This window comes from Erinaceus europaeus, chromosome 3 (genome assembly GCF_950295315.1).
Source record: "Erinaceus europaeus chromosome 3, mEriEur2.1, whole genome shotgun sequence".
NCBI classification, from domain to species: Eukaryota; Metazoa; Chordata; class Mammalia; order Eulipotyphla; family Erinaceidae; genus Erinaceus; species Erinaceus europaeus.
The window spans coordinates 87,100,158-87,127,963 of NC_080164.1; the positions used below are offsets into that span (position 1 = coordinate 87,100,158).

Sequence of the window (27,806 nt, forward strand, 5' to 3'; positions counted from 1 at the left end):
CCAGTTCACTCATCATTAGAGAAATGCAAATTAAAACCTCATTAAGATTCCACCTCATAACTATAAGAATTCTAAAACTGCATAAAGCATGCATGGTAAGGTCAAGTATGTTATAGTAAATTCCAACCATCTGGTTTCAAAGAAAAATAAATCACTAACTTGGTTATAATCGTAACTATTGCCATTTAAAATTCTTTATAAGACTATGAGGAACTGTTGTATGCTTTACATTGGGTTCTAGTTCTCCCCCACCGAGAGAATTAGATCAGTCCTGTTAATTTCGCGGGCCCGCTTGGCCCCGCCCCTAGGAAACCCGCCAGAGTTCCAGAGTGACAGAGTTCAGAGAGTTCCAGAGTTCGAGAGTAAGCGAGAGTGCTTGTGCGGCCGCAAAGAGACAGCAGAGTTCTGTTTGGTGATTAGTTTGTCTTAGTTTATGAATCGTTGTTCCTGAATAAAGAAATACAGCTTCCCTGCCCAGCCGTTGTCTCTGCGTCTCTGTTACCCACCCGTGAAGCTAGCCCGGCCGGCTAGAGCTTACGAATTTTAACAACAAATGGCGCCCAACGTGGGGCTGACCTGCGCATCTCTCAGATAAGTAAAGACAATTTGGCTACCTATGTACTATGGCCTTCTCTTCTGCTTGTGAAGAGATCTCCAAAGGCCTCTGCTCTTTCTTCACGAGACTGTTTTGCTGTTTCTGGAACATTTATCTCTGGACCACTCTGTGGTTTCCACTCGCTCGGGCAAACTCAGAACAGCCAGCGGGAAGAGCCAGCAGGCAAGAGGCGAGGCGCGGAGCTGCTGTTTCCACCTGGTTAAACAGCCAGCCAGCCGGCTGCGCCCAGACAACCCCGCGCACCACGCCCGCAGCCCTGCAGCCCCACAACCCACAGGAGCCCGATGCCACCACACAAGAGCCCAATGCCAACATGCTAGAGCCCGATGCCAACATGCTGGAGCCCAATGCCAACACGCTGGAGCCCGATGCCAACACGCAAGAGCCCGAGGCCAGCCCACAGGAGCCGGCTCTCCACCGCGTGGCGCAGGGCACTGGACATGTGATCCTTCCACACTGCTCGGCCACTGCGAGCAGGGCAGCAGACATGGCAGGGCCATGGGGCAGGGCCACGGCGGCCTATCATGGCTGCCACCCCTGGGCACCTAGGCCCACGCCTTCTACAAAACTGGCCTGCCTGCCCTCTTGCTATAAATTCTGGAACGATCCCGGGCCTCCCGGACCCCTGGGCTCCCTGCCGAAACTGGACACACGAGATCTCCAGCCACCGGTCCGGTCTGAAGGCAGACAAGCTGGAGTACGCAGAGATTTGTGCAGAGATCACAACCTGCAATTCCTAAAAGTGAAGCTGCGCGGGAAGCCACCTCCGGATCCTCTTTAAAACCCATATTTTTGGGAGTCAGGCAGTAGCACAGCAAGTTAAGCACATGTGGCACAAAGCACAAGGACCGGCATAAGGATCCTGGTTTGAGCCTCCGGCTTCCCACCTGCAGGGGGGGTAGCTTACAAGGGGTGAAGCAGGTCTGCAGGTGTATTATCTTTCTCTCTCCCTGTCTTCCCCTCCTCTCTCCATTTCTCTCTGTCCTACCCAACAATAACAATATCAAGAACAACAACAATAATAACTACAACAGTAAAACAACAATGGCAACAAAAGGGAATAAAGAAATAAATATTTAAAAAATCGTATTTCTCCCTGTCCAGAAACCTCTGGGACTTTGCTCTTCTCCTGATCCTGTACCCTGTTATACTGCCTACGCCAAGTCATGCTGCTACTTTTTGCTGTGAATTGTCTCCTGAGATGTCATCCTCCCAACTCCTTTAGCCTTGTGAGACCTTTCCTAACACATGCATCTAGCCAATTTCATTTTAGCTTGCACATTTTCCAACAAAGTTATGAATCCTAGATATAGACTAGGGCCTATGCTACTGTGTACATGTGTTCACATCTCCACAGGTAGGGACATTCTATAGTTAAAAGTCAAAGTCCTTAATAGTCTTCTGTGATTAGGCTTAGACCTAATATGCTTGGCAATTTAGTAGAATGGCCTAAAGACAGCATCATCAGTTCTCTAATCAAGTATTTATTGCTTAGGCCCAAGACATCTTCCTCTTCTACCCCTACCTCATTCCCCTCATTCACTCTAGCTATTGAACTAGAAGGAAAAGTCAGATTTTTCCACTTTAATCTTTTAATCTCTCCTGACAGGGCATCAACAGTATTGTCACTCCTTGCCAATCTTTAGAAGAAGCACTGTATACAACTGGCCAAGAGATACACTAGCAAAAATACATATATCAAATAAAGGACAATTACTATCCCTATGATTAGGGATAGTAATTGTCCTTTATTAGAGTCACTAAATAAGTAAATGCAAAACAAACAAACAATATCAATAAAACCTTGAGGTTAACTTAGACCTCACCTTTATTAGAGTCACTAAATAAGTAAATGCAAAACAAACAATAACAATAAAACCTTGAGGTTAACTTAGACCTCACCTTTATTAGAGTCACTAAATAAGTAAATGCAAAACAAACAATAACAATAAAATCTTGAGGTTAACTTAGACCTCACTAGAAACCTAGGTCTATTTCTTAGGTAGAATAGAGCACATGGGAATAGGGTGGAAAGAGGCTAGGATGTCTATGTTAGCATGTTCCTAGAAGTTCATGACTCTAGTAATCTTTGCTTGAGCTTGAGAGCTAACATGGAAAGATTGTCTGGGAGGATGATGTCAGAGTAGAGAACAGAACTTGACAGCTGGATTAAGGCAAGTGTGGCTTAAGTGTGGCTCCCAAACATGTAAAATACATAAATACTATTAACTGCTTACCACATTGATCTGACATAGGGCCCATGTATTTAGCAGAAGAGCCTATATAACTCTGAATTCTTGTCAGTTTGAGCTCACAGTCCACAGTCATAGTTTGGAACATTCTAGGCTATAATCATTACAGGACCAGTCTTCCTTGAGTGGCAATGTAGCATGGCTCAGTCTTCCTTTGGAGAGTGGGGCAGTCCCTACCACTGCTAGCTGATAGTTAGGGTAAGGTCCTAGAGAGACCAGAGACCCATACAAAAGGACTTATGATGACATTCTTGATAGAAGTGACCAGTTATGGTAAAGGGATTCTTTAGACTAGGTTCACAGTATCTATGGGGTAATCCAAGGATTCCCTGATGAGGACCCCAGGTGATGAGGTGGCCTGGTATTGGCCAAAGAGGCCATCATTAAGTGAGTAAACACCAACATTCTGCCACACAAGGTTCTGGTTTCATTTTGAACAGATGGTCTCCTTAATGTTAAAATGGTTACCAAGCCAAGAATAACCAGGATAGAAACTACAAAGTGGCAAATAAAAGGCATATTTTCTAATATTTATGAAAGTCTAACTTTTTAAAAGTTTTATTATATTTATTTATTGGATAGAGGCAGTCAGAAATCAAGAGGGAGGGGAAGATAGAGAGGAGATAAAGAGACACCTGCAACACTGTTTCACAACTCACAAAGCAGGAGGGGACCAGGGGGTTCAAATTTGGATCCTTGTACATTGTAACATGTTTATTCAACCAGGTGCACCACCACTTGACCCCAAAAGCTTAAATAGATGACAGTTACCAGCTCCCACCAAGAAGAACTGGAAGAGAAAACAAGACTAGCAACTACCTCAGTGCAGCTCACACAGATACTCTTTTGACTCCACTCCTGAATCTACCAGTGGGAAATTCCTCCGAAAGTTCTCCTTAAAATATTTTAATACTTTTTAAAAAGTATTTTTTTAAAAATCCCATTAATATGAGCTTATTTTTACTTTTTAAAGTGGATAATGGAGAAGACTCAGAATTGGCATGATCACTGGGGACCCAGGGTGCAAACACACTGTCCACAGTGACCCTGTAGTAATTATTGATAACTATTTTTCTACTTCCTTTATAATAATGTTTCTGGAATAATAGAAATAGAAAATTAAAAATACAAGGTTTGGGCAATGTTGCACCTGGTCCATGCCCCTGGCTCTGACCTGCAGTGAAAAAGCTTCAGAAAGTAGGGCACCAAAGTAAAAACCCTGTAGTGAGGGGTAGACATGCAGCTTCCTGGGCCGGTGGGGGGTGGGGGTGGGGGTGGGTGGGAGGGATGGGACACAGTCTTTTGGTAGTGGGAGTGGTGTTTATGTACACTCCTAGTAAAATGTAGTCATATAAATCACTAGTTAATCAATATCAGAGGGGGAAAATTAATTGTATGTCTCAAAGTTTTTAAAACACAGAGTCTTTTTAATATATAGGCTGTGTATTTGATATGCGGACTCTCTCAAAAGCCTAGACCAAGTAGATCAGAAGCAACCAATGGCACAGGTATATATAAGATACTGGGTACTATACAGCAAACCCTAACAAAAAGACTTTTCAAAGTTAACCCAATTACCAAATAATGTGATGATAACATTAACTATCGATTCCCTTTTTGAACCCTAAGACAGCAGGAACCTCAAATCTCCAGTATAGAGCCTATATTTCCCCCAGTCCTGGAACCTTAGGATAGGGCCCACTTTCCCACATGCCTCTCCCAATCCATATCAAATAATATTGCATCAGCCGATTGCAACCTAATCAACGCAACAACTGCCACCTCAACATGCTTCAGCTCAGACTGTGTCCAGAGACTTCACATGGGGAATGACAACCCTTCAGTTTCATTACTCGGGTGAGACCTTTCCTTTCATAGTATCCTCTAATTCCATCTCAGGTGGTTCACTTTCTAAGAAAGTCCCAAAACCTAGATATACACCAGGTTCTGTGAGAGAGAGAGCATATGTTCACACGTATCCATAAACTAGTGCAAAATATATACCTGAAAGCAGAAGTACATTAGAGTTTGCAGTGAGTACCCCCCCCCCAACACTTCCTCTCCACTATTCCAACCTTTGGGTCCATGACTGCTCAACAATTTGTTTGGCTTTGTATGTTAACTCTCTTTTCAGCCACCAGGTTCCAGATGCTATCAGGATGCCGGCCAGGCTTCCCTGACTGAAGACCCCACCAATGTGTCCTGGAGCTCAGCTTCCCCAGAGACACACCCTACTAGGGAAAGAGAGAGGCAGACTGGGAGTATAGACCGACCAGTCAACGTCCATGTTCAGCGGGGAAGCAATTACAGAAGCCAGACCTTCCACCTTCTGCAACCCACAAGACCCTGTGTCCATGCTCCCAGAGGGATAGAGAATGGGAAAGCTAACAGGGGAGGGAGTGGGATATGGAGATTGGGTGATGGGAATTGTGTGGAGTTGTACCCCTTCTACCCTATGGTTTTGTTAATTTATCCTTTCTTAAATAAAAATTAAATTAAAAAAAAAAGAAAAAGCTTCAGAACAGTAAAGCACGTCTATCTCTCTCTGTGTCTCTCTGTATCTCTCTCTCTCTCCCTCCCTAACCTCCTCCCCTCTCTCCCTCCACCTTCCCTGTAAAATCTTCTCTGTCTCTATCCAGTAAATAAATTAATTAATAAATAAGTGAATAACATTTTTAAAAGGGAACTAAAAAATATTGTTAAGTACCCAGAAAGGAAGAAAAAGGAATTAAACCAAGAAAACCAAACTAAAAACTACTGGGTGTTTCCTATCTGAACTGAAGTAAGTAGCAATTTTTTTTTAATTCCTGAGACATCAGAGAAAGTACAGTGTAATGGTGAAGGGAGACTGGATTGGTTGTGGGAATGGTATGCTGACACCTAAAGTGGAAAGATGAGACATTGCACCTGTGTGACAACTGGCTTATAAAGCAGCTGCTTCCCTAATAAAACAATTTAGAAAGGAGGGGGGGCATTTCCCTGTCAGACTACAAGTTGCTATGGAGATCAAGCATCATTCTTCAGAACAGTGTCTTTTTTAATTTTTATTTATAAAATGGAAATACTGACAAGACTATAGGATAAGAGGGGTACATTTCCACACAATGCCCACCCCCAGAGCTCCATATCCAATCCCCTCCCTTGATAGCTTCCCTATTCTTTATCCCTCTGGGAGTATGGACCAAGGATCATTGTGGGGTACAGAAGGTGGATGGTCTGGCTTCTGTAATTGCTTCTCCACTGGACATGGGTGATGACAGGTCGATCCATACTCCCAGCCAGGACAGTGTCTTTTTAATGTTTCATTGATTTGGAGGAATCTGTGGGGCAGGGTCAAGGTAAAAACCAGAAGAAGAAATAAGTCATACTTGAGCTCATCAATTTGAGTATCTGATCTCAGGAACCAGATTGGGCACCTGTTAAGTGTCCATAGCTCAAGAAAGGGGACATGAGTGAGACATCAGTTTTATCACTGAGCATTATTCTGAACACAAAGTCTGAAAGACATGAGTCAATATGTTCTAAAATCAACAACTATCTAGCCACTTCTATACCCCCTACTATGGCTCTTTATTAACAACAGGTTAATATTTCTGAATAGCCTGTTATTCAGATGTGAATAAAAACTCTCCTTTAGTTTCAGTGCTCACCTCCTGTTATCTGTCACTTGTCATCAGTGAGACATTTAAAATTGCAATTTCATGGCAAAGAAAATGGAAGCCATTTGGTGTTCAGATAGATTACATTATCATTTTTCTTAATGACTCTGACCCACAGTTCAGTGGAAACTCACTCTAGAATATGCACACACATGGCGTGGACACAAGCACACAGTTTTTCTACTGTAACAATGTAGAAATGATCTAGGGAATATAAAAAAATGGAATTTTATCTACCATATGATTGTTTGTAGCTAAAATCATCCTGAAGTCACAGGGAGACTTGAGCATAAATAATCCCTAACATTAAGTTATATTTTGAAGGTTTAGAGACACTACGGGGGGTGGGGGGGAAGGATAACATAAAAGAATGCTTAGAAGTCAGTTCTCTAGATAGCTTAGAAAATAAAGGACTTCACCTCCTTTTCTCTGTCACTTGTCATCATTGAAAGTCATCTAAAATTATGACTTCACTTTGTATATTAACTCTCTTTTCAGCCACCAGGTTCCGGATGCCAGCATGATGCAGACCAGACTTCCCTGGACTGATGACCCCACCAATATGTCCTGGAGCTCCACTTCCCCAGAGACCCACCCTACTAGGGAAAGAGAGAGGCAGACTGGGAGTATACACCATCCAGTCAATGTCCATGTTCAGCGGGGAAGCAATTACAGAAGCCAGACCTTCCACCTTCTGCAACCCACAACGACCCTGGGTCCATGCTCCCAGAGGGATAGAAAATAGGAAAGCTATCAGGGGAGGGGATGGGATATGGAGATCGGGTGGTGGGAATTGTGTGGAGTTATACCCCTCTTATCCTATGGTTTTGTTAATGTCTCCTTTCATAAGTAAATAAATAAATAATTACGGTTTCACGGCAAAGAAAATAGAAGTCATTTGGTGTTCAGACAGATTACACTAACATCTTAATGACTCTGACCCACAGCCCCTGACCCATATGAATGAATCTAATTCAAAAGAAAAGAAAATGGAAGAAACATTAGGCTGTATGAATGCCCAGAGCACGCTGCTTCTGAAATCAAGACGCTAAAAACATGCTCCATGCTTACCTCACTCAATGACTGCACTTATAGTACAAACCCAGGTCCTCAAGTTGTACAGAAGGATGCCTCTTTGTAATCAAACTTTAATTAACCATCTGCTCTCAAAGTGATCTCATTTGAGGCCAAGCTGCCCAAGAGTCTGCCCAAAACACAGTTGGAAGCACAAGAGGTTACAAGAAATATGAAAGGCAGTAGGAGAGGAAGGGACAAAGTGAGTTGGGTGAAAAAAAGCAAAAAAAAAAAAAAAAGTATTAGTGAGGCAAGCCTCAAGAAGCCCAAGTCTCATAGTATCACACTGTTTTACAAATTCTGAGAGAAGCATTTCACCCTTTTTCTCAGCTCACTGGCTACTGAAACTCTTCATCTACTTTCCTTGCAAGGTGGCTGCCCAGTTCTCTTAAGCCAATAAGCGCAGCATGTCACATGCCCTCAGTCCCATTAACCTGGCTATTTGTGTAGAAATGGCAAAAGGGAATATGCAATTAGCATGAAGTAGGACCAGACTCTCCCAATTCACTGTGATTTAAGCACAGAGAGAAATGACTCATTTTATAAAGAGGTACATGTAGATATGCAATTTTAACCACACTGTTACTCTGGATCCCCTGGACCAACTTTCCAAGGTAAGTACAATAATTGCAATGAGAACGCACACTGGTTTTTTTTTTTGGGGGGGGGAGGGTGTACCAATGATGTACACGATACAGAAATATCACATATGCTCAGATTTTGAATTCCATACTAAATATCCCTCATTAGAAAGCAGGGTGTTGATTTTTTTTTTTTTTACCTCCAGGGTTATTGCTAGGACTTGGTGCCGGCACTGTGAATCCACTGCTCCTGGAGGCTATTTTTCCCCCATTTTTGTTGCCCTTGTTGTTGTCATTATTATTGTTATTGATGCCATTGCTATTGGATAGGACAGAGAGAAATGGAGAGAGAGGAAGGGAAGACAGAGAGAGGGAGAGAAAGACAGACACCTGTAGACCTGCTTTACCGCCTATGAAGCGACTCCCCTGCAGATGGGGAGCTGGGGGCTTGAACTGGGATCCTTATGCCTGTCCTTGTGCTTTGTGCCATCTGCACTTAACCCGCTGCACTACCACCCGACTCCCTGCAGGGAGTTAATCCTGAGAACACATGCACACACCAACATCAATCTGTACCCTCACTGACAGCATAGGGTAAGGTAATGGGTGGATCTATCTGGTCATTTTAGAAGCAAAAACAATGAGCTCTCCTCTAGTGTTGCATTTCATGGTTAAGTTACTATTTAATACCCTATGTGCAGTGACAATATTGATTTCAAGGACTTCTCTGTACATACTAAGTTTGAAAATATTCAGGGTTGGGCAGTGATGCACCCAGTTAAGCATACATGTTACCATGCACAAGGACCCAGGCTCAAACCCCCAGTGCCCACCTGCAGGGTAGAGTGGTGAAACAGTCTTGCAGGTGTCTCTCTGTCATTCTCCCTATGTCCCTTTTCTTTCTCAATTTCTCACTGTACTATAAAGAGGGAAAAAAAAAAAAAAAGGAAAAAATGGCCACCAAGAGCAATTGATTTGTCATACAGGCACCAATCCCCAGCAAGAACCTTGGTGACAGTAAAAATAAATAGATAAATAAAGTGTTCACTTTACACTTGGAAACAAAAATGATCTTTTCAGCCACTCAAAAGTCATATCAAAGAGTTACAGGTCCCATTTAGTAGGAATATATGACCTGAACACTGTCTCAGATTTCAGAGTTCCCACAACAGGTAAGGCCATGAGTCCAGCTTCCTAAGAGGTTGGTGACATGAAGCAGAACAGTCTTCCAAGCATACGGACTGGGGGTGGGGGGATTGTCTCATGGACATTTCTAAAGAGAGACAAAATCAGGCTCCCAGCCCCACCCGGTACTTGAGTTATCCCCTGCCCACCCCCAGCCATGCCCAAATCTTCCCCAACCAAACTCCTGCCCTTGAACACCATGCAAATTGATAAGCACATTTAAATAACTAAATGGGCATCTGAGAACTCTTACACAGGTACGTGATGGATAAACCAGGAAGTCTTCAAGGTTCTTACACAAACTGTTTCTAGAACGCAGTTGGGACAGTCCCAGAAGCCCAGCCCCATGCTCTTTTTAGAGATGTTGTAGCTAGCTGATGCTGCAGTTAGCTAGTCCAGTGACACTGGTCAGAGAATGAGGGAAAACTGGAAGTCAGACAACTGATATGAATAGCAACCAGGAAGATAGAGGACATGTCATTACTGGGTCAAACTGGATTAATATGTTGCTTTATTTAGGTTCTCTGAAACCAAAAACCACACAAACCTTTTAACTCACTACTATCCATTATAAAGGAATCTACTCTCCTTGTGGACAGGATTTTCATTTCCTCTATCACAAGCCTAAATTTCTTTAAATTTTTTTTTCAAGTAATACTAGGAGGCAAGAAACAAAACTGTGCTTAGTTAAAACATCAATTAAGTCATAATACAAGAGAAAATTCAAAGAACTACACTTTTTCTTGCAACAGGAAATCTCTCAAGTATGTAGAGTAGCCCCCCCAGTATAGAGCTTAGTATAGATTAAGCCATAAATAAATGTCTTTACAAATAATTTCTAGAGGCACCCTAATAAAGTATTTCTCACTATAAAGGGTGGGACAAAAATAGAATATGCTTGTTTGGGGAAGCTAAGAAAACATGCACACCCAATAAGTAGACTCCTTCAAAATGGTCCTTCAAAGGCTGAAGTGGAATCTAAACAAGTACTACACTTCAGCCCAAATGGAACACTCTTCAATAAAAATAATTCCAAATTAGTTAATGAACGATAAGGTAATTGTATCTTTAAGAAACAATTGTTGCCTTCCAGTCACACCTCTTAATTCAAAACATTAAGTTAAAAAATATATAACGACAGACCTTACTGGTTGAATTTTTCCATCCCTTCCACTAAGCTATTATTTCAAAGCAATCTGCCATGCAAGGTTTTCTACTAGTAGTAGAAAGTATAATCGTATGCAAAGTCTAATAGTAATGCAAAGGTCTTTATGTGCAATTGCAGAACTCTTAGTTGCAGTTAGTTAGCTACTCCTTGTTAAAATAATTTTACAACTTCCTATATGAACTGAATGGACAGAACACTCAAAAAGTTCCTGAGGTGAGTCCTATCCCATCAGGGAAAGATAGAAACAGGCTGAGGTTAATGGATTGACCTGACAATGTCCATTTGCAGTGGAGAAACAATTACAGAAGCCAGACCTTCTGCCTTCTGTACCACATAAAGAATTTTGGTCCATACTCCCAGAAGGATAAAGAATGGGGAAGCTCTCAAAAGAGCAAATAGGATAGGAACTCTGGTGGTGGGAATTGTATGGAATTGTAGGGCAGAGGTAGATGGAATAATGGTGATGCAAAGAGACTCTCATGCCTGAGGCTCCAAAGTCCCAGGTTCAGTCCCCTGCACCAGTCTCTGGAAAAAAAGTGGAGCTGTACCCCCTCTTACCCTACAGTCTTGTTGATCATTATTAAATCATTAATAAAAAGTAAAGAAACTTCCTGAGGCCTGGCAATCAACCCTAACCACTACAGTCCTGCCTCATATGAGACTCAAGAGATAATGTCTAAACAGTTTTTCACATTAGCACCAGATCACTTTAGAATAAATATGGTTGATACATATCTTCATTTCTTTAAAACAAAGAACTGAACATTTATATCTATTTCTTGAAAAAAAATAAGAAAACCAACTTGTTTTGTGTAACTTATGCAACTCTTACACGTTGGGTTAGGACACACGAATTCAATTTAAGTGCTTTTACAAAAGTTAAATACTTACGCCATGATCCCTGAGAGGTGAAACATTTCGGCTGTGATATAGGACAGATAACTGTACAGGAAGACAAAGAGTGGCTCAATCACTCTAATATTATGTGTGAACCGAGTCGTAAATGCCGCTATAAATCCCAGGAAGATGCCAATCAACACCCCACCAATTCCCACAACAAAGAAGTTAGCAATTCCAGCAAACACGTCAATGGTCTCAATGGTTTTCATCTGGCAAAAAGACTTGAACAAGTTGTACAGGACCTGCAGGAGAAAGAGAGTGCATTGTCAAGACCCTTTCCAACATTCCATTTCATTGTGGCCACAGAAATATCTACCAGGTTTCTCTAAGGACATTTCTTCCAGGGATCAAAGTATAAGGAGAATGGCATTACTTGTGTACTTAACTCAGATTTCAATATGCACTTTCTAGTTTTAAACCAAAAAAAGTTTCATTTTAAAAAGGTGTCTTGGTGTATTGAACCAAAGTAAAAGACTCTGGGGTGGGGGTAGGGTTCAAGTCCTGGAACATGATGGCAGAGGATCTAGAGGAGGTTGTGTTGTTATGTGGAAATTTTAGAATTATTATACATATATAAACTACTGTATTTTACTGTTGACTGTAAATCATTAATCCCCCAATAAAGAAAAAAAAAAGGAAGGGGCATTGTGAGAAACTATTTCTAAAAGTGAGGGAGAAGAGACTTCAAAGTTACCAATTTACTCTTTTTTTTTTTTTTGCCTCCAAGGTTATCACTGGGGCTCAGTGACAGCACTACAAACCCACTGCTCCTGGTGGTAATTTTTTTCCATTTTATTGGGTGAGACAGAAAGAAATTGAGAGGGAGAGAAAAAGACAGACACCTGCAAACCTGCTTCACCACTTGTGAAGCATCCCCCCTGCAGGTGGGGACCTAGGGGGCTCAAACCCAGATCCTTGTGCTTAGTACTATGTGCACTTAACCAGGTGCTCCACCACCTGGCCCGCACACATTTTACTCCTAAAACATGATTTGTTTCTTGATGTCATCTCAAAGGTGGTTTATTATAAGACCTGGTAGCCAGAGCACACATGGCTTGTACTGATGCTTGGTGAGTGGTGTGCTACAGAGAAGACCTGTAAGTGTTAATGTGAATCATCTATGGTATGCCCTGTGGTATGGCCACATCACAGTAAGGACCTCACTATGAGGCCCAACATTTACCCTAAGCTAACCTCTTCCCAGGTCACTTCATCATCCACCCCACAACACACGTGCCTATTGAAACTGGAAGGAGTTTTCTTATTTTTTATATTTTTTATATATTTATTTTCCCTTTCATTGCCCTTGTTAACATTGTTGTGGTTATTGATGTCGTTGTTGTTGGATAGGAGAGAGAGAAATGGAGAGAGGAGGGGAAGACAGAGAGGGGGAGAGAAAGAGAGACACCTGCAGACTTGCTTCACCGCTTGTGAAGTGACTCCCCAGCAGGTGGGGAGCCAGGGGCTCGAACCAGGGTCCTTGCGCTTTGCGCCATGTGCGCTTAACCCGCTGCACCACTGCCTGACTCCCAGGAGTATTCTTAAAGTGTTCCCTGGTGGGCGTTGGGGGATGGGAGTGGGGTGGTGTATGTGTGTGTGTACCTAAAAGGCAAAAATGGTACTGCTGTTTGGTTTCTGAATGTCACAGTGGTCTTTTCCTAATCTTGGTTTTGTTAAGTCTTCAAAGATGCCAGGCTTCTGAGGGCCTGGAGTGGCACCCCCTGCAGAGCCCACACATCCCCATGTACATGAACCAGAGCCCCCACCTGTAGAGGGGAGGCTTTATGAGTGGTAAGGTAGTGTCGCAGGTGTCTCTCTCTCCCTCTCTATCCTCGTTCACTCTAAATCAATCTCTCTCCTCTCCTCTTCTTTCCTCTCCTCTCTCATTCTCTCTCTCCCTCCTCCCCCCCCCACAAAAAAAAAGAATAAAAGCAAAAAAAGGTGCTGCCAGAAGCAATGCACTGTCATGTAAGCACTGGGCCCCAGAGATAACACTTGTGACTATACAAATATATGTATGTATGTGTGTGTAAATACATATATATTTCCAAAAGATGGAAGGCTTTGAGTATGCAGGCAGTGGCACAACTAGCTTCAAGCCTTTACACCCCCATTCTTGAAGCTCCTCTACCATATCTTTCTCCCTCCCTATCTTCCCCTCTCCTCCCAGTTTGTCTCTGTCCTATCAAACAAAATAGGGAAAAAAGAAAGAAGGAAAAAGTGGCTGCCAGGAGCGGTGGATTTAAACTGCTGGCACCAATGCCCCAGTGATAACCCTGAAGGCAAAAAAGGGAGGCAGGGAGTGGTGCACCTGGTTAAGTACTCACATTATAGTGCACAAGGACCCGGGCTCAAGTCCCTGGTCCCCACCTGGTCCCTACCTGCTGGAGGGGAAGTTTCATGAATGGTGGAGCAGGGCTGCAGTGTTTCTCTGTCTCTCTCCTCCCCCTCCCCCTTTCAATTTCTCTCTGTTTCTGTTCAATAATAAATAGATAAAAATGTTTTTTAAAAAACGCAAGACTTTGTATCTTCTAAGCACGCAACACACTTGCAAGGCTGCTTCTGAGGGTCACATTGTGTCAAAGAGGAAAGGGCGGTTTACACTCTACCACTTTTGTCCATAAAATCAAGTGAAATGCAAGTCGAGTTAAGTGTCCTGCTTCTATTTCTTGCTATGTTTTCACCTCTGGTCTCTCCAGAAAGCAGGCTGAAGGCACATCTGGGACTTAGGCCTTTCAGAGCACAGGCTTATCTGGGTTCTCAGAAACCCAAGTTTGAGCCTATTTATCAAGGTCACAAAAAATGTCAGAGGTGAGGCCAGAGTCCAGGCCTTCTGCCCTTATAGTTGGTAAGTTTTTCGCAGCTCTGTCATGGCAGAAATAGTCAGGTTCTCTGTGAAAGCCAGTGTGTCCTGGAAAAATACCATATCCCCCCTTCTGTCTTACTTATGAAGGTCCAGGATGGGTCTTATCATTTACTTCTGCAATGTTGCTTAGTAGATAGCAATAAATGTTGGTAGGCTTCAAAAAACAAAACAGTAGATCATCACGTAAAAAGAAGTCATGTCAGATGAGTTGCTGAGCAAGTTGTGGTATATATACACAATGGAATACTACTCAGCTATTAAAAATGGTGACTTCACCGTTTTCAGCCGATCTTGGATGGACCTTGAAAAAATCATGTTGAGTGGAATAAGTCAGAAACAGAAGGACGAATATGGGATGATCTCACTCTCAGGCAGAAGTTGAAAATCAAGATCAGAAAAGAAAACACAAGTAGAACCTGAAATGGAACTGGCATATCGCACCAAAGTAAAAGACTCTGGGGGTGGGGGGGTGGGGAGAATACAGGTCCAAGAAGGATTCACAGGACCCAGTGGGGGTTGTATTGTTATATGGGAAACTGTACATGTTTGTACAGTTTGTACATGTTATGAATGTACAAACTATTGTACTTACTGTTAATGTAAAACACTAATTCCCCAATAAAAAAAAAGAGAAAAAGAAAGAAAGAAAGAAAGAAAGAAAGAAAGAAAGAAAGAAAGGAATAAAGGGAGAGAGAAGAGAAGAGAAGAGAAGAAGGAAATATTCTGTGATCATGGAGGTGGCTCAGTGGGTAGAGCACAGGACTTAGATGCATAAAGCCAAGGGTTAAAGCCCCAGCAGTGCTTATGCCAGAACTGAATAGAGTCTCTTTCATGAAACTGATCAATTATTTTATAAAGTATTTAATGAGAGAGACGAGGGTAGCATCCTGCAATGTTCAATGCAGGGTGTTGAACCTGAAATCTCACATATGTAATAAAATTGTTTTTTAATCCCTTTCAAAAAAAAAAAGTCATGTTTTCCTTTCTCCTAACTGTTGGAGTGACACTCCAGAACATTTATTACCACACCACCAAGAAATGTCCTGAGTAGCAAAGGAGAAGGCAGCTAACTCTCTTGAATCTTTAAATATCTTAAAGATGCATCATATGCCAGTAGAGGAAATGGTTTCAGGTAGCAGTCATTCCCACTTTCAGTCGGAGGCTTGGCTGCACAGAACAGGTGTGTTTTCAATGGCCTCAGCATGTCACTACTGCTTCCTGAGAGAGGGCCAGAGATGTGTCTGCTACATTCCTTGCCTCCAAACATTCAACTTCAAAGCATGACATTTAGCTGATGCCTGAGATGGCAGGCAGAGAGAGAGACAGAGAGAGAGAGAGAGAGAGGTCCCACTTGGTAGTCTCTATAGAGACAGCCTCTGATAGCCACTCAGGACTTGCCATGTTCTCCCTAGCCTCCATAGCTTCTCTCCTCCCTGTTTCCAAGAAGTCTCATCTTTCCTTTGCTCTAATGCCCTGTCCTCCCAATACCTCAAGGCGGCCTTTCACACACTGTGAGTTGCATTTGGCATCCTCCATCTTCAGCTCTTTGACTGCCTGGCGGATGAAGGGTCAATACATCTGGCACACCACTATTCTGTGCTATACTGCTTTCCAGTACAGGGAAAGTTCCCAGTCTGGGCGAAGGTCTCATCACTGCTCTGTGTTTATTCATCAATGCCCCTGGTTTTTCTTCCTGTGACTTCTCTTGGCAGAAACCCCCTGAATCTAAGGAAACTCTGTCTTTCCGTGGCCGGGCTGCAGCTGCCATTTCTCCTAAAAGCTCTCCTACTACCTTATGAAAATCAGCTTTCTTGGGGCCGGGTGGTATTGCACCTGGTCGAACACACACGTTACAATGTGCAAGTCCCTGGGTTCAAGCCCCCGGTCCCCACCTGCAGGGGAAAAAGCTTTATGAGTGATGAAGCAGCACCGCAGGTGTCTCATTGTCTCTCTCTTCTCTATCTCATCCTTCTCTCTCAATTTCTGGCTGTTTCTATTCAATAAATAAATAAAAGACAATTTTAAAAAATTAAAAAGAAAAAGAAAGTTGTCTTCCCAGCGCTGCCTTTCCCCCACACCGTTCATCACTTGGCAATATCTCATCGCTTGTTGCTGTTGCTTTTACTTGAAAGCTCATTTCCCAGCCAACTCTGCACAAAACCTATGCTGCTGCTGCCTCCTCCTCCCCCCTCCCCTTCCTGTCCTCCTCCTCCTCCTTCTTCTTCTTTTCTCTCTCTCTCTCTCTTTCTCTCTCTCTCATCCCTCTCCACCCCTCAATGCCTCTCTCCTTAGGAACAGTGGGCCCCAGCAGGTATGCCATTCAGTCATTATCTTTCAGAAGCTCTTTTCCTGGTGTCTCCACCAGTCAGGTCTACAAAAAACACACTCTGCTTTAAACCTCCCTTTTGGTTTAGCACAAAGCTAAGCTGAGTCATGGGCATTTTACCTTCAGTACACTGGCTGAAGGCTACAATTTCCTCTTCCGACTTCCTCAGATGCCAGGGAAGTGTTATGAGGAAATATTTTGGGGGAGAGACAATTCTCCTGACAACCAGGAAGCTTTCCATAACCTCCCACCTACTTTACACTGAAACTGATACCAACTGATCAGGAGATAAGCTTCTTTTACTACCTGGCTAAGACCCATAATTAATCCACTCTATTTACATTCTTTCCTTTTGAACACAAAGAAATTGAAACAGAAAAGTGTCTTGAGGGGCTGGGTGCTGGCACACCTGGCTGAGCACAAGTTACAGTGTGCAAGGATCAGGGTTCAAGTCCTCAGTCCCCACCCGTAGTGGGAAAGGATCACAGTTGGTGAAGCAGTGTTGCAGGTGTCTCTCCGTTTCTCTCTCTACCTCCCCCTTCCTCTCGATTTCTGTCTCTATCCAATAAATATATAAAGATTTAAAAAAGAAAAAAATGCAAAAAAGGAAATGTGTCTTGAGAGTTATAATTTTCATATGTAATATGCAAATCCATATGTGTATTATATGTGGGTTCAAGTATGTCTCTAGTTAGTGCATGCAAAGCTGACCTTAATTTGGCAGATGTATTTTTAGAAGACTGAAATGCCAGTTACGTGCTAAATACTAACTGGTCAATTTGACAGCCAAAGCACTTTCAAATATTTCTATACAATATTATTATTTAAAGATATACTTTTATATCTACTTAACAACTGCCTATTTTGAACTGAAACATGCAATCATTTGGTGAAATCATGTGAAGCAGGTTGTGTGAACAATATAGACTTCTTTATCCGACTAGCCTCATATGAGACACAGAAAAAAAATCACTTTTGCATAAGGAATTCTGTATCTACTCTGTTATCTGCAAACATCAATGTTAAGAACCAAGAAGGTGGGGCTGGGTGGTGGCTCAGCTAGTAGAGTACACACATTGTCATGTGGAGAACACCCTGACTCAACCCCCCAAACCCCACTTCCAAGGAGGAAGCTTTAGTAGCAGTGAATCAGCGCTGCATTTATCTCCCCTACTCTCTCTCTCTCTTAGATACTTTTATTTATTTATCATTGGATAGAGACAGATGGAGAAATTGAGATGAAAGGGGGAGTTAGAGAGGGAGAGAAATAGAGAGATACCTGCAGACCTGCTTCACCACTCAAAAAGCTTTCCCCCTGCAGGTGGAGACCTAGGGCTTGAACCTGGGGCCTTGCTCACTGTAATGTGAGCGCTTAACCTGGTGCCATTGCCTGACCCCTCCCCTTCTCTTTATCTCTCATCCTTCATTTTAAAAAATTTGCAGCCAGAATGGTAGAATGGTGAGGGTACTGAGTCCCAACCATAACTCTGGAGACAAAAATAAACAAATAAACAAACAAGAAGTTAGTGCTTACCCTCAACTGTCTGAAGTTAAATTCCACTGCACAAGAAGCAAGAACTGAGTCCCTGGAGTAAATTCCAGCCTCTCTCAACAGATCAGTGCTCTTCAACCAAGAGCCATTATGATAGGGCTAGAAGAGATTCATTTGCCAAGTGCCTAGACAATGTATTAAAACTGGTTACAGATGACTGTGGACAGAGCACAAGTTCTCAGATATCCACAAACCTGAATGAAACTGGCCTAGTAAGAGAAATTTTGACAAGCTTACTTAAAATGTTTATCATGAGGAAAAACACACAAGTCCTATGTTAAAAATCTTGCCTTGGGCTTTCAACTATGATTTTTTTCAGTTTATTCTGATTACAATATAGTCCTAGACACACAGCACCAAGAACTGGGCTGCAATTTATATATATTATTTGCTTCTTTTTGCTTTGAGACATTTTTAATTAGGTTTCCATCACTTCAACTCTTCTAGCTCAATATTGAATTGATCATGATTTCAGGATGGAGCTCATGGCACTGAGCTACAAATTCACTCTTCCTCCAGACTGCATTTTCAACATTAACTCTCTGTTTAACCTCTACTAGTTCCAACTCCTAGTGACTCATCATTGTCACTGAAGCTAGTACAGTCTGTATTTTTTACACCCTTACTATTCCATGAGTTTCTTAAATCTTGACTAGGGATAAGGCAGGATACATAAATCAGTTAATCTCCCATAAAATATCTGTACCTCTGTGATTTAAGGGTACTTCAATAGCAGACAAAATTAAAATTTTTCAAACCAGGCGGGGAAGACAGCATATTTATTATGCAAAAAAGACGTCAATGTCTGAAGTTCCGAGGTCCTACATTCAATCCCCAGCACCACCATAAACTACAGCAGTGCTCTGGTGTCTATCTGTCTCTATTTACCTACCAATATATCTATACCTATCTGTCTCTTTCTATCTTTCTCTCAGTATCTCTCTCATTCAAATAAATCATTTTTTTTATTCCATTGTTCTCATTACTCTGAAAACCCTGGTAAATGCATTCTACTTTTCATCCAAGTTGGTGAAATACTGGCTGAGTTATGTTTCAGCATTAAATGTACAGCCCCTGGGCAGGCCCTGGTAACTTGTAGGACTGGTTCTGAGGGTCTGAGCCATTCACCCCAGAATATATAACCCACCAAGGAAGGCTTGAACATGTAAAGCCATTATAGCCATTCTGACAACAGACACTGTCTGGTAGTGTGGGCTGCTGCATCCAAAGTTATGCCCTCTGTCCGTCCTTGTCCTCCTTCCTGTACTGGAATGGCAGTCCTCTCTCTGGCCCACTGCCCTTCTGGGTCAGCCCTCCCTCTCTGACAATAAAACCACATTTGATGGCTTTGTGCCTCTTGACAGGAAGCACAGGATGTGCCTCTGGAAAGCCTGGGGCCTTTTCACACTTCCAACAACAATTTAGCCAGATCCTTGCCTGATATATGACTCTTGATCAACTCAAAGGATGGATCACTAAGATATTTAAATGAGAAAGTTTATAAGAACAGAAAACAACAAAGTAAAGACAATGAAATCCCTTCTGCAACTGACCTGACTTGGTGACACTCTCCTAGAAAGTAGCAAGGCCTTATTATTTCTCTGTGAATTTTTCTTCTGAATAGTTCTAAGACTTCTACAAATGAAACTCCCACAATTCTCCTTCAACATGGGTAAAATGTCAAACATGAGGTCCCACGAAGAAGGTGATGCTTTTGGAAATTAAACCAGGTTACAAAACACCCTCATTTTTTATGACAACTTCCCAGTTAAAATTTAATATTGGTAAGTTACTGAATGATGAATATTAATGAATAATGGATAGTGGATCATATTACCTGTGTGAAGCAAATTCAAGTAGTGATCTAAGCTGCTACTAAAAAAAAAATTTCCTTATTGCTAACTTATTTTCTCATAATAACATTCATGTGGCATTTAGGGGCATTTTATTCAGGAAGCTGAATGTAGGCTAACAAGGAAAATGCTGATTTCTATATATTTCACAAGAGAGTAAGAGGCAGAGAATAAGACCAGAGCAAGAATGGAACTCAGGGGTCTGGAGAAATACTGTGCTGTCAGAAAAATCATGACATATTTTTTTCTGTTTTCCTATGCAAAAATGTGTGATGACTTTTCCAACAATCGAATAGTTAACTCACTTGGATAGTGTGCTGTTTTGCTATGTGCAAGATCCAGGTTCGAGTCCAGTCCCTACCACATTGGAGGAACGAGCTTTAGTGCTGTGGTCTCTTCTGCCTCCTCTCTCTCTCTCTTCCTTTTTGTCTCAGAGTGATGGGAAATAAATGGAGCCCAAGTTCTCGGGCATACAAACAAACCCTGAGCTCATCTGCTGAGCCAACTCCTAGCTACTACTTTGTTAACTTTCAAAGGAGCCAAGAGTAACATAAAATTAAGAACTAATGGGAGGGAGAATGCACATTATTTCAGCATACTTATCTTCTCTGCTTCATTTTTTATTTTATCGGCCAAGTGGAAAGAATGTCTACTTCACAGGTTCTTATAAAGACATAAGGACAAGATAAGCACTCAGGAAAGGTCAATGATTCTTCACCTTGGCTACTAGGAATCCTGGCTAGCATACAGCAGATGCTCACTGACTGGTTTGTAAGTCAAAGTCACCTGTGTGTTTGTAGCTGGCAGAAGAATTCCCCACAGATCTGTAGGTGAGAGAAGAGGCTTCCTCATCCTTCTTGTCACATCTCATAAGAACTGAGAAGGCAGGGTGGAGGTGTATGTACTTAGCCTTAAGATCATTATTGCCTCTGACTCTAATTCTGTAACAGTGAGAAGCACAGACAATTTGTGTTTCCTGAATAAATAGTAATGATGGAAATAGGGAGGAGCAGAAATCTGTTGGCTAAGTAACTACAGGATGATGTAAATGTAAGATCATGCAATAAGCCCTCCCCAGATAACAGTACCTGGAGTTCATTTCGTTTGTATTATACCCATCTTATATATACAACATTACCTCCCATAAACTATTCTGAAACCTGAATTCCTTTAAATTCTAGTCAAAGGCCATCACATTATTATTATTGTTACTGTGATTGTTGTTGTTATCAAGAGCACTGCTCAGCTCTGGCTTATGGTAGTGCCAAGGATAGAACCTGGAACCTCCTAGCCTCAGACATGAAAGCCTGTAACTTATACCATACACTCTCCACCTACCTCTATCACTTTTGAAAACATCAAAACGAGACACCAGAGATGTGAAGGTTGTTAGAACTTTTCATGCTACTCTGGCCTAAGCAGACTATTACAAGCAGGAATCTATAAGATTCAGTACAAATTAAAAACAATGCGACCACCATATAGGAAGAAATATGTAAAAGATCTAAAAAATCAACTCAGAATTTCAAGGCAGTGTGGCTGGTGAAAAAACTCACAGGGTAGGGCATGTGCTTGCCTGGAACCAAATAGAAGTGCAGTGGCATGGGGGAAAGCTTTTGTGCTGTGGTCTGTCTCTGTCTCTCTGAATGAAGAACACTCCAGAATGGTGACAATATGCACATGCAAGGTCCAATCTCCACAAAAGAAAAGAATTTAGGGACCAGATTTATCACACATGTTACAATGCACAAGAACCCAGGTTCAAGCCCCCAGTCCCCACCTGAGGGGGGAAGCTTCACAAGTGGTGAAGCAGGTCTGCAGGTGTCTTCTCCCCCTTCTCTCTTGATTTCTGGCTGTCTCTATCCAATAAATAAAGACAATAAAAATAAATAAACTACATATATATATATATATATATATATATATATATATATATTTGAGTGATGGTTTCTTTAGCATGACATCATCTCCCCAGACAATAACTTGGGTCCACCTGCATATCAGATGTCAGGCTCAGAAAAAAAAAAAAATATATATATATATATATATATATATATATATATAGTCATGGGTCCTTTGGAATATAATTAAAATAGGCCTATTAACTATCTACAAAACGGAGACCCCCAAATCTTTATCTGCACTATTCCAGCCTTTAGGTTCATGATTAGACAACAATTTGTTTGACTTTATATGTTAACTCTTCTTTCAGCCGCCAGGTTCCAGATGCTGCCATGATGCCAACTGGACTTCCCTGGGCAGATAACCACACCAGTGTGTCCTGGAGCCCCACTTCTCCAGAGCACCACCCTACTAGACAAAGAGAGAGACAGGCTGGGAGTATGGATTGACCTGTCAATGCCCATGTTCAGTGGGGAAGCAATTACAGAAGCCAGACCTTCCACCTTCTGCATAATGTCCCTTGGTCCATCCTTCCAGAGGGGTAAAGAATAGGAAAGCTATCAAGGGAGGATATGGGATACAGAGCCCTGGTGTTGGGAATTGTGTGGAGTTGTACCCCTCTTATCCTATGGTTTTTGTCACTGTTTCCTTTTTATAAATAAAAATTATGAAAAACATTTTTTAAAAGAATTTACAGACAGCAACAACAGCGCATTCTATCAAGAGGCCTGTCTGAGCACAAGCTTGTGGGCCTGCATAGGTGATGCTCCTGACACGGGCCCTGTTTGCTGGGGTTCACCCCAGCCATCACTGTCAAAGGTATATGCATGTTGGAGACATGTGGCATGAATGGGATACTCACCACTGTCACTGCATCATTCAGCAGGGACTCTCCAAAGACCAGAATGTAGAGCTGCTCATTGACATGAATGTTCTCAAAGACCGCGAGAACAGCCACAGGATCCACTGCTGAGATCAAGCTGCCAAAGAGCAGATTCTGCAGCAGAGTGATGTCACTCAGGCCAAAGGCTTCAATCTGGCAGATACCAAACAGGGACACCCCAATGCCAATGGAGTTCCACAGAGTGCCTACCACAGCATACCAGAAAATAGTGCCGATGTTCTCAAAGAATGGACGAGTGGGCATGAAATATCCCGCATCGAGCACAATGGGTGGGAGGAGATAGAGGAAAAACACATCTGTCTTCATTGCTGGGGGAGACTTTTCATCAACTCCAAAAATAATCCCACCTAGGAGAAGTCCAACCATAATAAGAAGGCAGCTCTCAGGAACGATTGTGGGCAACTTGTGATAGAGATGGAAGCCTGGTAAGGAAAAGAACAAAGACACAGAATCTGTGTTAAACAGGTATCACAGAAATGAGCATTCAGTTTTCTGACAGAACCAGCAGTTAATTTTTCCAAAATGTCCAGGTTGCCAAAACTGGTTTCAGACTTACTACACTAAGTGATGATGATGTAAAACGTCAGATGATCCCTTTAAAACTATTTATAAAGTCTATTTAGGTAAACATTTAAATCTGAACTGGACTCTTGCATTGGCAAAGTTTAAGTAAAGTCTGCCTCTTTCTCAAAAAAAAAAAAAAAAAAGGAAGATTCTATAGGCACAAGAACCGTCCTGAGGTAAATTTATTACACTAGTTCAGCTGCTCTTTACCTATGACCTCTGGCCTATTGACCTCACTGTTTGAGATCATTATTTTTTTTTCAAGTCCATTTGAAACCACATCTTTGTAACTTCTGCTCAGGTTGACTTCTTACTTCTGTACAAATTTCTCTGTCTGATAAAGATATTCCAGTAAAGGCTTCCCTGACCCCATCACCACTCATGCCCCAGGGCTTGAGAGCAATCATCTTGTTTCTGAGCTGCAGAATGTGATAGTCCAACCCCAAAACTTTATGTGAGCTCTGTACTTTATAGGCTGCCATCTGATCACGGTACCTGTACCCCAATCTCTGCCTGCAACTATGCACAGGCTACCAATACCCCCAGACCCAGTGAGCACATCAATAAAATGAAGGAAAAGACACCTGCAAAATTAACAGTTGTAACCAAAACTGAATTGGCTGCAACTCACTAACCACTGTGCCTGCAGTGCCACAGATGCTCCCAATTTTAACTTCTCAACCATTTACACATTAAAAAGCAAGAGGAAATGGGGTTGTTTTTTTTTTTTTTTTGTCTGTTTTGTCTTTTTTTGTTGTTGTTGTTGTTGTTGGCTGGATTTTTTTTGCCACTAGGGTTATTGCTGGAGCTCAGTGACTATACGATTACACTCTCCTCTGCAACCATTTTTTCCTTCCTTCTTCCTCTCTCTCTCTCTCTCTCTCTCTCTCTCTCTCGATAGACAGAGAAAGGGGAAAAGGAGACAGAGAGATGAAGAGACCCTGCAGTACTGCCCCAGTTGTGAAGCTTCCTCCCTACTGGTGGGGACTAGCTGTTTGTACCCAGGTCCTCACATATGGTAATGTGTGCACTTGACCCAATGAACCACCACCACATTCTGAGAAAGGATTTCCAAAGAAACACATAAACATGGGCCAATGAAGCAGCTCACTGGAACAGCACACTGCTTTTCCATGTTCTAGGTTCAAGCCAGGCCCCTACCGCACTGAAGCAAGCTGCCTCTCTGTCTCTATCTAAAAGGGAGGAATATAAGGGAGCAGGTGGGATACATCCAGAAGTAAGGACTAAAATCCACCGGAGACAAACTGAAAAATCAGCGAGGCCTGGGAGGGAAGGGGTGTTTTTCTACTTCTTGTCTTTTTTTTTTCCTTTTTCAACCAGCCAGTTTCAGGTGCCCAATGCTGTCACACAGGTTTGCCCTCTCCTTTCATGACTCCTCTCACCTCCTCCATTCCTAAGAATGGAGGATGGGACACCAGTCATGTGGGAGAAAGGCCGGAACACACAGAGTTGCTTTAATGCTTTAGCCAGGCCACCAAGAGCCACGCTCCTCTGATATGACAAATCACAACTAGGAAGCCAGCAGGGCAGCCAATGAGGGAACAAGAGTAACAAGTGAACTGTAGCAGCAGAAAGGCAGGACACAGTGGGAGCCAAGGCCAGAGGAATAAAGGAGGCACAGAGGAAGGGAGGAGAGAAAAATCTGATGGTGGGGAGCTGCGTAATGGCACACCCAGTTAAGCACATATAGTACTAAGTGCAAGGACCCTCACAAGGATCTGGTTCTCTCTATATGCAGGAGGGATGTTTCCCAAATGGTGAAACAAGTCTGCAGGTATCTGTCTGTCTCTATCTATCTATCTAGCTCTCCCTCTGCTCTCAGTTTCTCTCTGTCCTATCCAATAAAATGGAAAAGAATGGCCACCAGGAGCAGTGCCAACACCAAGCAACAGGAATAACCTTGGAGGCAAAAAAGAAAAAGAGAAAAGAAAAAGAAAAATCTGATGGTGGTAGGCAAGATCCAGAATGTTTAAGAAATCATATATTTACATTTTAAGCAACCTGCCTTCCTTCTATACACACTTGGGCATTCAGGACAGGTCTGAGTGGGCACTGTTTGGGACTGTTGCTCTATAGGCAGGAGAGATTAGATGAAGAGTGACTGGCAAGAGCTCTCAGTCTAGGACCATCTAGTGAACAAACATAAGCAAAGAAGAAACTGCTTTGTATGCCATACCCTCTGTTGGCAGAAACTTTTGTGGCTAAGTGTACATAGTTTTATGAAAACCAGATGTTTATCATTACAATATTAGTTAAAAAAAAAAAAGTAAAGTAGGCTTAAATTTTACTCAGAAAAATAAGCATATAAACTGGTGTGTACAAGTGCATATGTACTCCCGGCCCTCCCTCCTCACTCCCACAGACAAGCAGATACTGGGCAGAAATGGCTCTCCCAGGACCATCACACTTTCTAATATTATTAAGGAATGTATCAGTTATAGGGGGAAAAGTCAAGTATTTTTTTTTCTTTTTTCTTTTCTAATTTTTTGGTCACTGAGTCTTAGTGACTGCATGAGTCCACTGTTCCTGGTGGCCTGCCTTCCTTCCTTCCTTCCTTCCTTCCTTCCTTTCTACCTTCATTTATTTTGATAAAGGATGAGGCAAAAGGCAGGGACCAGTGAGGGGGGCAGAGAGATACCTGTAGCCTACCACCCCTCCCCCACTGCAGGCGGGGACAAGGGGCTTGAAACTGGGTCATTGTACACAGAAACATGTGTGCTCCACCAGGTATGCCACCAATCACCACTTTTTGATCACTTTTGCAAAGCAAAACAAGAGCAATAGCAAATGCAAGTGCTATTTGCTGAGGGGAGGGGGGAGGGACACAACTACTATAAGAGGTGTGAAGGGCCACGCCATGTGTAAATAGCACCCACCAGTTTTCAGGGTTCACTGCTACAGAAAAGCAGCCATTGCTGACAGAAGGAGTGTGTCTGAGCTCAAATGGAACTTTATTAGTGGGTGTGGGATGAGAACTGCATGTAATATTTTATATCATGAAGTAGCATTCTTCTTTTGAGTCTGCTGAACTATTTTAAAATTACAAAAGCAAAGTCACTCTCAAGCCTCAGGTCATACAAAACCAGACTGGATGAGGTAGGTGGCTGGCGGATGATAGCTGGCCCCCTACCTCAAGTTCAGTTTATTTTTTTTCCATTTCCTGGTAACTTCTATTTGGAATATTGAACTCCCCCCCCCTTTACCAGAGAGCCCTGCTCAGCTCTGGTTGATGGTAATACTGGGGATTAACCTTGGAAACCCAGGAATGAAAGTTGGTTTTTTTTTTCTTTCTTTCTTTTAATAAAAATAAAATGCTATCTCCTCAGCTTTCACTCACTTTTTACTGCTGGCACATGAAAGTCTATGAGTAAGGGAACTTTAACTATTTTAATTTGAATTGCAATAGAAATTCACTACTAGTTGAGATGTTCCTCTTTTGTAAATAAATCATTTATTTTTTTTCTTTTCTTTTTTTTTTTTTTTGCTTCCAGGGATATTGCTGGGGCTCAGTGCCTGCACCATTTGTTATGCTGGTTGTTTCATCGTTGTTGTAGTTATTATTATTATTACTATTATTATTATTGCTGTCATTGTTGTTGGACAGGACAGAGAAATGAAGAGAAGGGGGAAGATAGAGAGGGGGAGAGAAAGACAGATACCTGAAGACCTGCCTCACCACCTGTGAAGCAACTCTCCTGCAGGTGGGGAGCCGGGGGCTCGAACTGGGATCATCAAACTCAGATGCCTGTCCTTGCGCTTTGCACCACCTGCACTTAACCCGCTGCTCTACCGCCCAACTCCCAAATAAATCATTTCTAATATCTGTCAGTACTGAACTCAATTTAGCTTCAAAACAAAAGATCTATGCATAACTAATTGTGATAAAATATCTTCTCAAACTTAATCTACTTGTCAAATCCTGGGAAGAGAATAAGGAGAAACAGTACAGGAAGTTCCCAGATAGTAGGAATCACAAAAGAGCAACAATGTGAAAGTCTAAATCAGAAAAAATGCCACCACCAACATAAACAACAAAACCATACCAAAGAATAAATCTCAAAAAATAACAGTTCTAATCAATGAACAGTGAAGGTAAGAGAATTTTAGCAGAGGTGGGTAGAGACAAGGACCTCAGAAAAAGAAAGCACTATTTCTAGATTAAGACACACACACACATTTCCCTCTTTTTTTTTTTTTTGGGGGGGGGTGTTTTTTAACTACAGGAGCATTGCTCAGCTCTGGCTTATGGTGATGCAGGGGATTTGAACCTAGGGTTTTGGAGTCTGAAGCATGAAAATCTTTGTATAACCATTACGCTACCTCCCCTGTGCTCAAGCTTCCTAGTAAAGGTTCTGAATTTCAAGTGAACTTAAATAAAAAGTC

General features: G+C 42.2%; 1 protein-coding gene across 2 annotated transcripts in view; it reads right to left on the bottom strand.

The window, feature by feature from the left end:
- Positions 1 to 27,806, bottom strand: part of SLC9A2 (solute carrier family 9 member A2) — a 147,889-nt gene that overhangs the window by 71,091 nt on the left and 48,992 nt on the right. For both annotated transcript variants that reach the window (XM_007532152.3, XM_060187629.1), the window contains 2 exons: positions 22,797 to 23,260; positions 11,427 to 11,677 (listed from right to left, as the gene is read on the bottom strand). In XM_007532152.3, coding sequence (XP_007532214.2) covers positions 11,427 to 11,677; positions 22,797 to 23,260 — 715 coding nt within the window. The remainder of the gene's footprint in view (positions 1 to 11,426; positions 11,678 to 22,796; positions 23,261 to 27,806) is intronic.